This window comes from Vigna unguiculata, chromosome 1, assembly GCF_037176805.1.
Source record: "Vigna unguiculata cultivar grain cowpea cultivar isolate G323 ecotype 2 chromosome 1, ASM3717680v1, whole genome shotgun sequence".
NCBI lineage: Eukaryota > Viridiplantae > Streptophyta > Magnoliopsida > Fabales > Fabaceae > Vigna > Vigna unguiculata.
Window position 1 is genome coordinate 41,650,827 of NC_140792.1, and position 18,299 is coordinate 41,669,125.

An 18,299-nucleotide genomic window follows, 5' to 3' on the forward strand; every position below is an offset into this window, starting at 1 on the left:
AATTCTCTTAAAAATGTTCTGTTTTGCTCCGAGGTCTGGAATCCATGAACAATTACTAATCTTATCTCCCATGTGTATGTGTTGTACGCCGCTATACACCGTGTGCGCATGTCAGATGAATTTTTATTTCTTAATAATAATTGCTTAAATTATAAATTTTGTTTAACACTTCATGGAAGATAATATTTAGTTAAAAAACTAATATAAATGTATTGATCCGAAAAGTCAAATTATGCTCTTAAATATGTTGATGAGAAATTACAAGAAATAAAAATCAAATTTACAAAAGAGTAGTAGTTAGAGAGTATTTTGCTCATGTATACTTTTTTTTTGTTTTTCTATGTTTAAAATTAATGTGTGCTTCTTTATTTATTTATTATATATTATATATAAATAAACAGAGTACTACTATCATGTTTGTGTGATGTGTGTCAGAGCAATTGAAGCCATAAACCAACACATCAATAATGAAAGGAAAGCAAACATAGAAAACGGTGATCTACATGGCAGCCTAAAAATTATGAAAATAGAATTCTTCCATCGCCTGAATAACAGAGAATTATTGATCGCTGAAGATGCTGGAAGACGATAATAATGCATAAAGCAGAGGGCCATAATGCCAGGATCAAACAAAAAAAAGGTCGTTGGTGGATAGCTTTAAAACCATTAATGGAGTGACAATGATTGCATGTTTTCCAAAAGCGATATATGGTTAAGCATTGCTTAATGATTAATTCTCTTCTACAGTTCTGTTCTACTAACCCCACCCCATTTCTCTTCATTTGGCATATTTTAAGGATTAGTTATTTGATTGATGTGAGATGTTTTATTTGAAAATTTACGTTCATGATATTGGCCCAATGCATGCCCACCTATACGGCAAAAAGTTGGAAATAGTAATTCATTTCATTCTAGCACATTTTAATAAAAAAAAATATAATTGAAATTAATCTAATCACACGTTCTAATTACATTTAACAATTCAAGATTAATTATCTATTACCATCCATTTGACTAACTTAACTTCAATGTAAAGAAGTCCTTCAACTTCAACGTGTCATAATGCAATTAAGTAGGGACCTATAATTAGATAAGGACAACAAAGAAAATCACTTTCTTGGCATCGTGTAGGCCAGGTTATTATGCTAACCATTTATCTTAATTTTGTGTAACATGTATTAAATAGAATAATGGGAATTCTAAACTTTAAATGTAATTTAGTTATGTGAACAATTAATTTAATGTCAAAGCCGCATGATTAAATTTTGAATCAATTTTTTTAACCATAATAAGACACTACATAAACACTCAATACACAAGTTAACGAGCAACTAAACATTCATTCAAAACACAAAAATCACAATAAACATAATAATCCACAATTAAGAAAACTTTAATGTTCAAACTCTTTCAAAATTCTTTTTCAACCTCACTCTCACATTTTTTGCTCAACAAGTAACCGTATATAAAATACAGACGCGTGGCAGCAACCACAAATTTCGATTTTAAAAAGTTTTTCGAGTGAATTTATAAAAAACAATTTTTTTTATTTTCTCTATTTTTATCAAAAAAAAAAACTCAACTTATTTTCTAACCAGTTTATACTACCAAAAACTCAGCAACTTTTACAGTGATTTTTGCAACAAAAAAGTATCCAGATTGCAAATCCCACGACTACATACGTGATTATTACCAAGACTTGTTAATATTTTATTCAAACAAAAAGTAAAATTTGTAAAATTATATGGAGATGAAAAACATAATTAACCTAATAGTTTTCTATTGCATTGAAAACAGGTAACTTTCAGTAATCATAGTTATTAATGACAGTGCTGATCTTATTATTGTTACATACAGTAACTACTGCTACAATATTACCAAAAAATGATAAATAACCTACAAAATAATTACAGAAAAACGAAGGCTCGGGGCAGAGAAATACCTATTCCAACAACTTTAAGGACAGCTAAATTCTAATATAGAATAATTTAGAACAAAGATATCAAAGCCAATGATACCTTTCTTGAAAGGATTGCGGTGATAAGAGCAAATGCGAAGCATAGAATTACCTTACCGACGAGTGCTTGGAATAGAAGAGCTGCAACGTGTTCTCACTTAGACAACCAAGTACGCCGTGGCTATGTGAGTATCTAAGATCACGGGCCTGAGCTGGCATTTTGAATTGCTGAAGAAGTCTAAAAGATGGCAACTCGTGCAAGACCAAATCACATGTAACTTCATCCCAAGATGCTAACAATCTGCTCTGACTCTCTACGTCCATAATTACACATTTTGGTAGTCGAATTTTACTTACATTTGCATGGGAGGAACCCACCTTTTGGAAATGATGACTACCCATTCTGTTGAACAAGACATGAGTGCCCTGTACTCCTTGTCCAGCAATAAGAGGAGTGGCCAACGGTTGAGATAGAGGCACATCCATCGACATGTTGAATTTCGGTCTGTAAGAAGCAACAATGTCATCACTGCTAGGGCAATAGGCAAGGGATATGCAGACTCCTTGATTATCAGTTTCAGGAACCACGAGCGGCCTTCAAAATTAAAAAAGATGCAGTATTAGGAGAGCTATTTACAGCCAAAAAAAAAATACAGGATGACACTTTGTAGATGATTGCTTGCAAAATCACCACTATCGTCGTGAACTAAATTGAAATTTCGCAGAAGAAAAGAGGAATGATCCATCATATACTATCTTATAAATGCAGGAAGCATTCCAAAGTCGAGAGCTGATTTAATTAAATTTACAAAAATAATGTAAATTTCAAAAATGCAGAAAGAAATACGACTCTAACACAGGAAAATCACCTAAAATAATTTTGGCAATACAACATTGCATGTATATCATACAAAATGAAGAATAATAGGAGCAAAAGGAGAGAGAAGGGAAAGGTACAATGATAGACCAAACATTGTCAATGTACAATTCGTAATGTTAGAATACTTTCGAAAACAAAACCAATTATATCAACAGGTAGGCCCACACAAATCCAAAAAGAAAATGGGTAAAGCGAAGTATTTGCCTCTCATAGTTGAATGATTGTAGCGTTAACTGGATAGTGCCAGCAAATCAAAGTTTACCACAATATATATAAGGCAATTATAAAATGCAAGCAGCCTACCGTTCTTCAGAATCAATGTTCCACTGACAAAGGCCAAACGCAGATGCCGATAGTATGGTTTTAACACTCGAAGAAAGACTTGAAGTTTGTGCAAGAGAAGTAACAGTATGCACAGGGTTATTAGTCAAACCAACTAAAGATTTCACGGGGCCCACAGTTTGACGCATGTCAAACACTAAGACAGAACCATTCTGCAGGAAATTAATATGAAAATTAGAATTTGAAGCTCCCACCATCCGATAAATACAAAACCAAATTGCTGACCTGTAATCCAGCATATATGTTATGCGAATTGTTCAGATCCCACGAACAAGACCATGCAGGATCCTGTAACAGTATTCAAGTAATGGTTAAAAACACAAAGAGGGACTACTAAACTCTGAGGAATAAATTAGTACACAGCACGAAGGTGAATGAAAAAACTATCTTAAAAATCTATTTCCATTAGTTAGGAGAATTCCCTCTTATATACGTCATTTCCAAGAATTTAGAATCACCGGAACTAAAGAGGATTGCCTTGCCATCCTGCTGTATGCTATTCGATGTTATTTGGTGCGTGAGGTTGGAGAAAAAAGCTAGACTTTCCAGGATAGCTACTTACAACACTTCATCCTTTTTGGAATTCAGTGATTTTCTTATCTTCATTATGATGTTGGGTTGATGGTTAGATAGCTTGCCGTGTTTTTGGACTCCTTAATGGTTAATGGTGTTTGGATGGAGTATTTTAATGAAACAATTCAATTTTTTGAAGAACTTAGATTTTTTTATAATGAAATGCTTTGTTTGAATAGAGAAATTAAAAAACATTTAAAATGCAAGCATTTTTTTGAAGTATTTCAATTAGCTAAATTAGTAGAAATTTAAATACCCTCAAAATAGATGGAATTTGAAATTCTTTTCACTTCACACTCTGAACACTCCATGGGTCGAACGACCTAGAGATGTCGGACGGGCTCGACGACCCAAACATGTTGGACCATATGGGCCATCGGGTTGGTCAGTCTTGTTTGGATCGTCAGGCCGGCCCAACCCGTTTAGGTTTCCCTGTCAGCCCGGCCCGTCTCAGTCGTCGAGTTAGACCAGCTTGGTTGGGTAGTAGGGTCAGCTCGGCCAATTTGGGTCGTCAAGCCCTTTTCAAATTTATCATGAACTCAAAACATAATTAAGCCTAAAATATATATTGTTAAAATGAAATTTCATCTCACAAGAAATTCAATTGTTTTATCCAAATAAGAAATTGAAATATAAGGTATTTTATTTTTCTTTATCCAAACAAATTATTTAGAAAATGAAGGGAATTTTAGAAACAATTCATATACAATGCATTTCAATTTCTCAGTATTGTTAAAATGTTTCATCCAAACACAAGGTAAGGCTTTTGGTTACTCAATTCAAAGAGGATAACAAGTTAAATATACAAGCAATACAAATCTGAAAAATCACAAAGCATAGAAATTATACACTACTGCAACAAGCTTTATTACTATTAGTTTACCAAACGAAAATATTGAATCAAACTTCACCTGTAGATCATAATTGATAACAAGATTGCCACTGTCCAAGCTGTAACACAGGAAAATACGCCAATTACCGAGGTTTACTATGTCAAACAAGATGAATTAGTACTCAATGCAACTATACCTGAGCACTGATAGTTTCTTCCCCAATGAAGAGAAGAGAGCCATACTACTATTAGAAGGGGAAATATGAAGGTCTTTAACACCACTTGTTGCAGAAGGAAGTAAGATATCTTGCATCTCAAATGGAGACAACAAGCTCATCTACAAATTCAAGTTTCCATGAAAGTTAAATCAAAATCCTTTTTGCACAAGAGAAACTAAAGCCACACACAATACACATAAATACTTCAAATTGAAAAATCTTACTTTAGTTAGCAAGTGCATTCCACCAACTTCCTTTGGCTTTTGTGCGATTAATACAATTTGATTAGAAATGTCCATATCAAAAACGCGTGCACCATCGAGATGAATCTCTTTCTAAAACAGGTACACACTAGTTAAATAAAATTCAAGTCATCAACAAAATATAAAATTTTTCTAACAAAATAAGCCGATTATAAGAGGAGATGTGGTTAAAAAAAAATAGGGTATTATATTACACATAACCTCTTTATAGTTCCACATATTCCCAGCTTACCATCCTAAACTTTTTTTTCAAAACCACTTAACCTCCCTGAGTTTGGTTTAAAGTAAACTATCAATTCAATAAATTCCGTTAAAGTTCTATGTTTCATGCCAAAGCTTTAACAATGGTCAAAGTAAGTTAAAACAAACTTTGGGGTGCTAATGGGAAAAAAGTTTAAGACGTAAATTTGAGAAAGGGTGAGACTAGAAGAGAACAAGGTGAAACTTTTCCAAAGTGGTGATGTTAGGTACGAGAGGAGAGGGCGAAATGAGATAATGGCATACCTGCAATTTAAAATTACAAATGGATCCCTTTCCACAGTACTTTGGGCCAATGTTGTGCTCTACAAGTTACATTCAGTTAAAGTCGATGCGCCAAGAGCACAAATTAGCAAGGAAAGAAACTTGAGCAATCAATGAAATCAACAGCGACTTTTTCTTGAAAAAAGAGTTTGTTATTTTAGAAAGAAAGTGAGAGTGGGTGCTGGGTGAGCAAAAGGAGACAACTTTTATGAGGCAGGAATCAGTCATCTCATTTGAATGCTGAAAGAATGATTACCAGATTCACATCTCCCCTGCGAATTTCCATTGCGACTTATCAATGCAGATTCCCTGCTCTGCATATCTAGTAGCAGCTGCTCCAAATAAGTGTTTCTCTACAGGCCAAATGTACATAATAGTTTAAGACATACATACAAAGATCGAAACGGATCGAAGAGGGTTTTATGATTTGGGCCAAAGATTTAAACCAGTTTACACTGCATAAATGTCTGTTCCCAATGCTCCTCAAGCAAATGCCTCAATTTTTAACATCAAGTTGTCAAAACTAAGAAAATGGCGTTTGATGCAACAAGGTTTCTGTTACAAGCTAAAAATTTAAATGAGAAGAAAAAAAGGAATTTAATGGAATAGGGTGAGAAGAACAATGAATACGAGAGCAAACTACCCTCCACGGGTGCCCCTTCACTAAGACCCAACCAATGATCAATACAATGGCAACAAATCTCCCTCTTCTCCTATTCATATCTAACTACCCAACTCATTAATATTCTAACTCCCCCTTTTCCTTATATCCTAATAGGTTCGGACAAAGCAACAAAAGCGTGGAAGATGTTAAATTACTGGTCATAAAGGAAGTAAAGAGGCAAACAACAACAGCAAGAGTGGTAATAGTCCAATAAAGTAGGTTAGGGTTAGAAGATGCAACGGTGTGGCATCGCAAACATGACATGACATCATCTTCTATTTCATATAAAAAAATATTAGGGTAATAAGAGTGGCTCCAACCATGGTCTTTAAAAGGTTTTCAAATTCAGAAAACCAAAGATTTACTGACAAATTGTTTGTATATTCTATAGTAATGCATAAGTGATACCTGTGTAAGATTCTGAACTTGAAAATGCAAAAGGTTTTCAAATTTGGAAAACCACATATTTACCGACAAATTGTTTGTATATTCTAAAGTAATATAGTAATAGTAATGCAGAAGTGATACCTGCGTAAGAGTCTGAACTTGAGAATGCAAGGTGATTTCTCGAAATTTCCATCCCTCTTCTTTCTTACGCCAATCACTGACCTAAGAATGTATTTGATATATTGTTTTAACCAATAATATAGCTTCGTATTCGAGTATAATCAAAATTTAAAAACCCACATAAAGCCAGGAAGAAAAAATAGCATGTAAAAAAATATTTCATAGCATCCCACTACCTTACTTTCAAGGGCAGCACATTTGGCCTCAAGCGACTGAATTCTCTGCCAACAGCGAAAAAGTAATCAATCAGGTAACCTATCTTCTCAAAAGGTTTCTTTCACATAAAATGCGCACATAAACATGGCCAAACCTTCTGAGATTCTTCCTCGACCGCAACTACTCGGGAAGCAAACAGTTTCCTCACATCCTTCAACGTACATTTCCTATTACATTGGGGACACTGGGACCAAAAACACACAAAAGATAAATGTAGAGCCACTTTAGGTTGCATAAATTTCAGAAAGCACCACTCAAGTCTCACCTAAACACAATGTGTATTTACCTTGCTGGAATTTTTTCGCTGTTGAAGCCATCTTTTGATGCAAGACATGCCATATATGTGTCCACAAGGAAGACAACTGAACTCATTCACCCCAAAAAAAATAAAATAAAAAATCATCACATCGTTCGCATATATTCAACAATTTAACCACCACAAAAACGTCTAATTAACAGTCAGTCACTGTGAGTGCGCGTGTGTGAGTGTATAATTTAGGGCAAAGGAAATGCGGTTTCACCAGATATGATGTTCGCCGTTATTGGTCCAAACATCCATGCAAATAGGGCAAAAGAGACCGTCAATGTCGGTATGGTCGTTTCCTTGGCTACCATTGCTGCTCCCAGTCGCGAAGGAACAAGAAGCCTCGCCTCCTTCGAACCTGCGGCGTTTATTCCTTTCCTCTTCAACGCAGTCCTGTGATTCGTCGGGGATAACGATTACGTTATCGGATGAAACAGTTGGAGGAGTGTCATGCGAAACCCTAAGGGTGGCCACACCAGGAACGTAATCCTCGTCGTCTTCATCTTCTTCGCCTTCGTCGTCGGTTTCTTCATCGTCGGTGATTCCATAGTCTGCGGGGTTTCCAATAAGTTGTGGCGCCGCAATTAGGTTTTCATCGTAGTCCGCGAATTCAATAAGAGAGGCCATTACGAGAGAGGAAAGGCTAACCGAGTTCGCAGAGTGGCCCCAAACCTAAAAACGACGTTATACAACCGTTTAAACATTGGGTGGGAAACGAAAAACAAGCGCGCAAACTATGTGTTTTTCTCATTAGTTCAGGTTGGACTCTCTTGAACATTTTTGTGGGTAGCTAAACTCGCACCTTCAACAGACATTTTATTATACTAATTTTAATATTTAAAAAAATTAACGTGTGTTATATATATTAAAATAGTGTATTGTAAAAACATAAAATAGTAACAAAATCCAATAAAAAAAATATGTACTGTATTTACTTTTCACTGGTGAAAATATGTAATAAAAAATAATAAAATTATTATTATAATTATAAAATTAAATTAAATAACTTTTAAATTTATTGTGAAATATTTTTATTTATTTTGTAAGTAGTTTTAGAATTAAAAAATGATTAAATTTATTAAAAAAAACTAATTAATAAAAAAAAATTAGAAAATAAATAAAAGGTGTTCTTTCCGGGATTTGTCATGTTAATCTAAGGTGGACTGAGTCTTCTACTGTCGAGTATCTAAACTTCAAGTCGTCTAAAATGTCAATAAAATATATTTGAATTAATGAGTATCCAGTTATATTACTCTTTCTTCATTGAGGATATTTATAGGTTTTTGTGGGTATGATATGATAACAAATAAGACAAACTCAACATATAAGAAGAAATTAATTAATTAATGAACAAATATAATAATTACATTTTGTTTATTTTAATCTGGATTCTGTTCATGTTATCATAATACCATATTTTTCTGATTTAAGGGGTATTAATATTCTTTTTAATACTTCGTATAGATCTCATGGACAATATATTTTGGATCATTTATGTATAGAAGGTGAAATTATAAAATAAATGTGAACACCAAAAAATAAAATCTTTTTATATAGACTAGGGGAAACATAAACGTTATTATTGTGTATGTGTGTTCTCGTCTTTTAGTTTTCATAACAAGTTAAGACTAATAAAGAATAAATAATTAAATGTAAAATTAGAAAAATAAAATATGTATACAAATGAAGTTTTTTAAATAATTGTGACAAAAAAAAAGGTTTTTAGAATAATGGTTAAAGATAAACTATTTATAAAATAATTAATTTTTAAAATAATAATTAAGGATAAAACTGAAATAGCGAAATGTGAACACAACAGAATATATCTTCTATATATATTATTATAGATTATAAATGTGTAAATAAACTATTTATTTAAATCTTGAATGTGATTTTGATTCCATTATTTTCTTCTAAATAAAGTAATGTTAGACATAAATATGAATTATGCCATCTTGCATTTCTTCCAATATGGATTTATGGGTTTTCACCCTCATGTAGTACTTTACTTTCTCATTTTTATCTAATGTGAAACTTAGACTCACATTTAGATTTCTAACAATTTTTCTCTCAATGATGAGTCTCTTCCACCACGTTGGTATACTTTCCCCTCCCACGGAAGCATCCACAACCACAAGTTCCCATGTCCGTATCGTTGTTCCTTTATAGGGACCATGTTGCACTCATATGAGTCGGTCACCATAACCAGACTCTAATACCAGATATTAGGATCGAGTGCTTACCACTAGACAAAAAATTATAGCGATTAGTTAGGGCGCAACGTAACCGTCAAAGCCTCACGATTCGATTGTGACCTAATCCACTTGGCCTCTACCACACTAGACCAAAAGCTACAATGATTAGTCAGGGTGATAAAGATATTATATATTTTCTAGTATTAATTATATTGATAGAGATATCATATATTTGATTATCTTTTATTATTATCAAATATTTTGTTTTATTTGGTTTTACTTTTCCCTTTATATGATGGGACATTGTACTATATATATTGAACAAATTTATAATAAATCAATAAGCAAGCTCTTATTGAGTTGTTTTCATCAAATACCTATTGTTAATATTTTTCCTTCTCATGGCTTGTACTTATCTAATATGGAATCAGAGAGCCAGGTTAGAGCCTATATCAACAAACTTTCTTTGACATTTTGTTCCACCCGATATTTGGCCGCTAACAGACCACCCACTAATCTCTTGTTCCACGCACGAGATGAATATACCTCCGCGTGAGGGAGTGTGTTGGAAGTTCTACATCGACTAGAGATAAAGTCAATTCACAATATACAAATGGGTGCAATCCTCACCCTAAAATCCATTTCTAACATGGTATCAGAGCCATGGTTGATTTTGCGGGGTTGAGTTATACTTAAAGCTCACTTCTAACAAGTGCAACATAACAGCCCAAGTCACAGAATTCAATTGTGTGTTTGGCCCACACTGTTTTGGTTCTTAATGGAAGTCTTGATTCATGCTTAGACCAGAGGATTGGATAAGGTGTGTTAGGCTTAGATAGGCGCAACAAGAGGAATCTGAGTGTTTTTACCTTAGAGAACAAGGATAGTAGTATTCATCACCTTTGAATAGTATCGAGTAATCTTGCAATAGAGGAATCTGAGTGATGTTACGTGGGGAATCTGTTTTAATCATTTGCATATTGGAATTGTTGTTTAGTTGGTGTGCTTGTGTTTATGTTTTGCAATGCTCAGCGAGTCATCCTGGCGCCCAATGGTCATTTTTTGGCCTTACAAGAGTGGTCCAAGACAGTATATACATATGAGTGAGTTTTTTCTCCATGTTTGCAGTGTTGGGCTTGATCTCGGTATCCCTCGACATGGGTATTTGTGTAAAAATCAATATTTCATGTCCAATCATGCTTCGTGTTGAGTTTTAACTTGTTTTTTTAACTACCAGAATTGTTTCCTATTGTTTTATTTTACACACTCATAATAGAGACTAGAAATAAAAAAGTATAAAACAACTAAAATACGAAACCATGCAAAAACAACATAAATTTGAGGATTAAACAAGATAAAAACTACGCAGGAATCGATTTTATTCACAAAACTTAACATCAATAAAAGGTAAAAAACAATTTTATCAAAATTAATGTATCAATACTAATAAAGTATACGAACTTAAAAATGTAAAAAGTAAAATTACGTAAACTTAAAATCTAAACTAAAATATTTATTTAATTTTATTATTTCTTGGAGAAGGTAATACTTGATATTAATCACTTATTATTGATTTTTTAGGGCGAGTCAATATCAGAAAAGTTTAAAAAACTAAACCATTAATAAACCGTGTTCTTTTTGTTTGTTTGTTTGTTTGCATTCAACTCAAGTTAACATTAATTTAACTCAATACTCTCTTTTTCACTCTAATAATTTGAAAGTAGTACATACAGAATTAGTTTTACACACAAACCCTAAAAAAATTATGTGCATAGATTCAGGTAAAAAAAAAAATTGGGAAATTGAGTTGGTGCGTATCGAAATTTGAGTTAAATTAGAAATGAGAAGAGTGGAGAGGCGATACGAGATCATGGCTCGCAGTATATCGTACATTACAGGCACACAACTTCTCTCTCTCAGACGCCATCCAAGCATCGCCATCGTCGATGTCAGGTACCATTATCACTGTTTTACTCTCTGCTAATTGCTTCATCTTTTCTTCAATTGCCTCTCTTCAAACCTTATTATATACTCGTTGTTGTTAAGGGACGATGAGAGGGGTTACGATGGACACATATCAGGGTCTCTTCATTACGCAAGCGATACTTTCTCCGATAACATTTCAAACCTCGTTCAGGCTGTTAAAGGCAAAGACACCGTCGTCTTCCACTGCGCTCTAAGCCAGGTTCTTCTTTTTTCTTTTAATTATGTGTTATACATGTTTTTTTTTTTTTCTGCTTCTTCGATTTTTGTTATTCCAGTTCCAGTGACCAAATTCCGATCCTTATGTCAATTGGATGTATTGGTGTGATGATGTGACTGTGAAGTTTTTAGGAATCTTTTATTTTATTTTATTTTTTATTTAGCATAGGAGTTCGATTTTGCCCAAGATGGGTAGGGCAGTAAACTCTACATGCGTCAAATCCAAAGGGCTCTTTCTTGCCCGTGTAGTGTGTAAAATCGTTTATGGATTGTGCGTCTAACAATGTTAGAATTCTGGGCAAGTTGGTTTTGTGAGACATTTTATTGCATCGATCATGCGCTGAAATCTGTCATAATTTAGCCCAAACCTGCTAGTTACCAAATAAACCAAGAGTTTTGACAGTCATGATGTGAGGGAAATATTTTGTCAGTGGGAAGTCGGAGGTTGTGGAATACGGTTTTCATCATCACATGGCAGTGTTTTGCCCTGCTTCTCACTGGTTCCCTCCGGGCACAAATCATGACGATATGAATTTCTGTTGTGAGAGGCATTGTTCTTCATTTTGGAGTTTGTTTTGTCAGGTTTGTAGCTGCTGTGTCGTTAGATGTCAACTTTTATTTTAGTTGGCTTTGCTATCATTAGTTTATGACTGAATTTTCTTATTTGTTGTAGTCAAATAAACGCGAACTAGCAGAGTTAGGGACCAAGAAAAATAAGAAAGATTAGATAATTGGTTAGTTAGTCATTTATGATGAGCTGGAAGTTGTTAGCAGTTAATGGGAATTGTTGAGGGATCTCTGACCAAATAAAAAGAGAAGCGGTAAACAGAAGAGGGAGAGAAAGCTGTTGTAAGGTCGAGATACAATCTCCAAAGGATATCTTGCCTCTGGTTCTTTGTAACAGTTATTGATAGTGAATGATACTCTTCTCTTCTTTCAATTCTTTTGGGTTTGGTCAATATTCTGTTCTTTTCGTTATGTTGATTGGTTCGTATTTCCTAACATAGTAGTTTGATGCAAAGTAGTGTTTCAGAATCGGAAAGGGATTTGGCTAAAAGAGAGTCAATATTGAGTAAAGGCAACAGTTTGAGTTGAAAGACCTGCAGCTATTTGAGGGTATAAAATCCCTTTAGAAAGAAAAATAAGGAATCGAATTTGGCAATATTGTCTTTTGACTGCTTTTACCATCTTCCATTGGCCATACCAAAGTTTCACTGAATATGCTATAACTGGTTCATTTTCTGAGGATGATCTTTTCATTTAGAGTTGCAATCTACATGATTGATTGATTAGCTTCTTATATGCATATGCTGATTTACTCAGATTATTTTTTGCCTTACCATTGCCTGTGCTTTTTCAGAATTTAATACCTGACACAGTTGATATTTAACTTTTGTTTCAAAGCTTCTTCATTTGAGATGGTTCCAAGATACAATGGATAAGCCAGGCATTACATTTTTATATATAACTCCGTAGTTACATCGTAAAACCTAAAAATGAAAATTGTCATATCAGAAACAAGTTTCTACTGATCATAGAATTTGACAATTTTTTTGTAAGTGGGCGTGTCTTCCTATACTTTTTTGTACAATACAAGAATGTTTCTCTCTAGACTGAACATGTCGTAAGCTATTTTGTAGGTTCGTGGCCCAACTTGTGCTAGGAGGCTTGTCAATTATCTTGAGGAGAACAAGGAAGATACTGGGATAAAGAACATTATGGTGTTGGAACGTGGCTTCAATGGGTGGGAAGCTTCTGGTAGACCTGTTTGCCGCTGCACTAATATTCCTTGCAAAGGAGAGTGAGAGCCTTAATCAAAGACGCGTTTGCTGTTGGTTGGAATTAAGGAGGCATATGATATTTGTTGTGTGCACGCATTTGTATACAAAATGTCAAAAACAGTAGGATGACCACTATGATTGCTTCATTATATCTTGGTAGAATCCTATATATATCATAGGTAAACTGAATACCGTGTTTCTGTTTTGTCCATCACTTAATATGTAACAAAATCCTTCGATGAAAATTGCTAAGAATAACAAAGGTACTCCTTTTCTTTGTGAACTTCCCTTCTATAACAATGAATGAGGGGGTTCTGCTTTGGCAAGTTTCATGGGTTAGTCGTAGGGAAGACTTGGGAATTCCCTGAAACTCAACTAAGGTTGTCCGTAACAAGTTTGCTAAAATGAAAATGGATGTGCTTAACGGCCATATCAGTGAATCCCAAGGTTGTGGCGTAATGGCACAACAAATTAAACCTTTGGCATCACTGAAGAAAACAGAAATTCTCTAATGCTGATACACAACGAAAATCCAAGCGATCTGAAGAAGTTGTAAAACAGGTTCTGAGTCATAATAGTCATATATGATTTGTCATAGTTTATATATGATCTTTATCGTCAACGAAAGAAATTTTAATCAATGCAGCAGCGGCAGAAATAACAAGTTGAACGTGTTTGCTGCCTGGGTGCACAAAAGCCGTGACATGTTTGAGCAAACAAAATTTGTTTACACTGGAAGCTCGAATCTTAGAACCCATTTTGTCATCTTCCGGTCGCTATTTTACTCAATGATTTAATGCACTTGTTTCTCAAATTTTTTTTACTCGACTTATTTTAGAATGGGATATGACTATAGAAGATTGTTTGGTATGCAACACTAACTCTGGATTAGCACGAAATTTAATCACAAAACTCTTCGATCAGAAAAAAAAAATGTCCAGGAACATCTTGCAGTATCCCTTATGGCTGAGGATACGTGTCTGGATTTTGAACCAAGTTTATTAATAAACGGGGGATATCATCATCAAAGATATGTAATGTTCTGGTTCCATACTTTTCAATAAGTGTGGTGATTGATTGAGTTTTGTTTACCGCAAATATGTTTGTAGTTTGTACTGATGGCTATTAGCATTAAGTGTCAGGAATTTCTTGAGATTACATAATACGAAAACCTATAATATAAAACTTAAATCTTTGGTAAATGGCCTATTAGCTCAGCTGGTTAGAGCGTCGTGCTAATAACGCGAAGGTCGCAGGTTCGAGACCTGCATGGGCCATATGTTTTTCGTTTCCATAAAACCTTCTTCTAGAGGTCGCAGGTTCGAGACCTGCATGCCATTAATGTTATATTTTTTATTTTCCTCATTTTCCCCATAAACCCTCATATTTCATGTACTTGCTTTGATTATAAGCAATACTTAAAGGAGGTAACTTACTATCAATTAAGATTAGATTATATTTTTCTTCTTTTGTTTTACTTGGCTGCCAAGGATTACTGAGATTCTAGAAACATTAAGTTAGGATCGTATGTGATATATTTCATTGTTTATTTTAGTAGCACCCATGTTGTCTGCATCAAGTCAATATTATATACAATTATTTATTCTGTATCATACATCCCACTTCACCAATTCAGGTATTTCTTTAATACATGTTTACTTAAAATTATTCATTATCTCCACCGGCTTCAACATTTATACGGTGACTATTGTCATTACAAGTCAAATAAATAATTGTTGAATATCACATCATGTGCTATAAACACATTTAACAATGCTGTAAATTAGTTATTTATTTAACAATACATGTACTGAAAAATTAAATTTAAAATAAAAATAATATTTTTTATATTGTTTTTAAGATTCCACCTTCAATGAAAGATTCAACCTTTTGATTACATGTTTTTCACTTTCCCAAAATTGTCAAAGTTCGGTGGTCGTGCTTATGGCTGTCCTAAAGTTTGAATACGAAAATCTGGAAATATCATATAATAATAGTGTGCGAGAAGCACAAACTAGGCACCGAGAAAAATGAATTGAAAAAGTGATATCCTTGGTTTTTCCAACAAAAGAATGGACTTAGTCTGAACAATTTGACTGAAACAGCTTGAAAGAAGAGACAACCAACCGTGAAGATCACGTTACATCGGACACTGTCTGTGAGTAAATTCAGCAACACAAGAAATGAAAAAAAATTGAATATGGTAGAATCATAGCAAATGTATCACAGCTACACTCACCATCATGACCATGTGAAGGTATATATTAAACATATATGTAGTCTTTAAATTCGTATTTAAAATTATAGTTTGTATATATTTTAAAGATTTTAATTTTTAAATAAATAATCACCTTTTAATATAATATTATTAAATTTTCGTTAGATGTTAAACTATATTCTATATACTGGTATTGAAAGTACAATGTATCGAACTATATAAATAGTTCAAAAGTCATTCTAATACACGTAGAAAAATAACGTAATTGTGTTCGAAATGATTATATCTCTTGTTTTTAAAATTTAAAGATTAAATTGTATCAGAATTTATAATAGAGATGAATTATATTTTTATGTCAAAATTTAAATACTAAAAACAAAATTTAACAAAAAAACTCATAATTTTATAAATAATATAAATTTCACTATATATTGATATGTTACTTTTCCTGTGTGGATAAATAATTCATTTTATTTTTTTATATGAATTTTATGTATTTATTATTTAAAAATAATTTCTCTATATGTGAAGTATAGATGACAAATAAATTCACTTTGTGGATATTGTCCGAACTCGTTCTTGTTTTGATAAAAAATATCCGCATTGACTGTGTATGGATATGAGTATGAGGAATCCTCAATTTTTTCAATTGGGTATGAGGATGTATATATCCCCACCCTAATACCGATCCATACCATATTTTCATCTTCGTTTAAATTATTAAAATATTCACGATTAATTAAATAATCATATATATATATATATATATATATATATATATATATATATATATATATTTGGTTTGTAATGAAACTCATTCGTATCTCCACTATATTTTTCATTTTAGCATAACCTCTGTATAATTATCTTAAAATGATGTATGTTAATTAAAAAAAATTATGTCTCACATTTAAATATTTATATTATTTTTTAATATTTTATTTATTGTATATTTTTCTTTCACATGAGAAGGTTTGATACTCTCAATTTAAGTTGTAATAGCATAAACATTTCATTTACTAGGTAATACAAAAAATATATATTTGTTATTATTAATTTTTGTTTCATTTAAAAAACTCTTTTGTTTCGCTAAAACAAGTTTTGTTATTTCTCAATCATTTAGTACATATGTTGATATTTGACAAATTTTCTTATATCTCTAAGTTATTTTTCATCTTATCATATCCTTAATTATACATTTGTTTTCTTTTGTGTGATTTCTTTCGATAGTCTCTAAAATTATTTCTAAAACACACATTTGTTAATTTTTTAATATTTTTTGTTGTTGTTTATTTATCATGTGGAATACTATTTCAATATATTTTATCTAATTATTTTTTATTTTCTAACTCATTATTAAACATACTGTAATTTTTTCACTATAATTGTATAAATAACTTTTATTTACTACAATATAAAAGTTTGATGTAATTGTCATGAATATTTTTTATCATCATCCAACATATATTGGAGTTCAAAAGATATAAGATCTATGTTAAAATTTTATTATTATGTTTATCATTTGTTCTTTGCGTCATTTTTATCAAGTGATGTATTGTAACTTTTATTAGTGTATAAAAAATAGATTAATTAAAATTTAAAAAATTGAAGTAAACAAACATTTAAAATATATTTTAATTTGAATATTTGTTTTCATTTTATATTATTTACAAATATTTTAAATTTTATCAACTAAGTTTTATTAGTGTTTGCAAATTTAATAAATATTTTGGTTCTTATGAAATTTTATTTGGTATTGTAATCTAAAATGTAAACAATTATAATTTATTTCAAAGTATTTGATATCGGAAAAAAAATCATCCTCCTAATATTAAATATTTGATAATATTATATTTTTTTACCGTAATTTTTATTATTTTATAAAAATTAATATTGAAATAGTAAGAAAACAGATACGGGTATGGGTACGAGATTATACTTGTTATATGTTGGGATGAGATGAGACAAAAATTTGATACCCCTTAAGTTTGAGTATGAGAATGAAGATGAATTTTTTTTATAAAAATAGATATGAGATAACGAAACTCGTCCTCGTTCCATTTCGTTACCACTTCTGACGTGTAGTATAATAATACAAATAATGTAGATAAAGTTTATTTGAAATTAAAATTATTTATTGTAAGTGGACGAAAATGGGATCATGAAGACGACAAAGCATGTTATTTCTCGTAAGTTTCCTTTGAAAGAGGAAGTGGGCACATAGTGCACTTATCCACAATAGATACATACGACATTGATCACACATAGGAATCTACTCTTTTTTTAGGTACGTAATAGAATCTACGATTAATAATTCTTTAATCGATTGTATACTTTTCCCACTTCAATAATATCATATTTTATTAATATTAATATGGTACACTACTTAATAGTGGTTCAAATAGTTGGACTTTATACGTTAAATTCATTATTTAAAGTTGACGTTGATTGAATGTTTATAAAATATTTTGATAACACAACATTGTCTACATACATTGGTGGAGATTAAATAAAATGTTAGGAGGGACTAAAGTTATAAAAAAAAGTTAAATACATTGTTTTTTA

The 18,299-nt window shown here is 32.2% G+C and overlaps 2 protein-coding genes and 1 non-coding gene across 4 annotated transcripts; 2 read left to right on the plus strand and 1 right to left on the minus strand.

The window, feature by feature from the left end:
- Positions 1-1,802: 1,802 nt before the first annotated feature.
- On the minus strand, positions 1,803-8,129 carry LOC114165091 (Transducin/WD40 repeat-like superfamily protein). 2 transcript variants are annotated; one of them, XM_028049751.2, is made up of 13 exons: positions 7,556-8,129; positions 7,321-7,396; positions 7,129-7,218; positions 6,995-7,039; positions 6,780-6,860; positions 5,844-5,940; positions 5,570-5,628; positions 5,027-5,137; positions 4,782-4,921; positions 4,664-4,703; positions 3,405-3,467; positions 3,141-3,331; positions 1,803-2,552 (listed from the first exon to the last, which is right to left on the minus strand). In XM_028049751.2, the coding sequence occupies exons 1-13, from the start codon at positions 7,963-7,965 to the stop codon at positions 2,066-2,068; spliced, it is 1,890 nt and encodes a 629-aa protein (XP_027905552.1). In that variant the 5' UTR covers positions 7,966-8,129; the 3' UTR covers positions 1,803-2,065. The 2 variants fall into 2 exon arrangements, with proteins under 2 accessions (XP_027905552.1, XP_027905558.1); XM_028049757.2 differs by lacking the exons at positions 5,570-5,628; positions 5,844-5,940.
- Positions 8,130-11,245: 3,116 nt separating this feature from the next.
- On the plus strand, positions 11,246-13,799 carry CDC25 (Rhodanese/Cell cycle control phosphatase superfamily protein). Its single transcript, XM_028081944.1, has 3 exons — positions 11,246-11,486; positions 11,580-11,718; positions 13,376-13,799. Exons 1-3 carry the CDS (start codon positions 11,374-11,376, stop codon positions 13,538-13,540), a joined length of 417 nt encoding a protein of 138 aa, XP_027937745.1. The 5' UTR covers positions 11,246-11,373; the 3' UTR covers positions 13,541-13,799.
- Positions 13,800-14,719: 920 nt separating this feature from the next.
- On the plus strand, positions 14,720-14,793 carry TRNAI-AAU (transfer RNA isoleucine (anticodon AAU)). The gene has a single exon. It is a non-coding gene; the product is annotated as a tRNA-Ile (tRNA).
- The last annotated feature ends 3,506 nt before the right edge of the window (positions 14,794-18,299 follow it).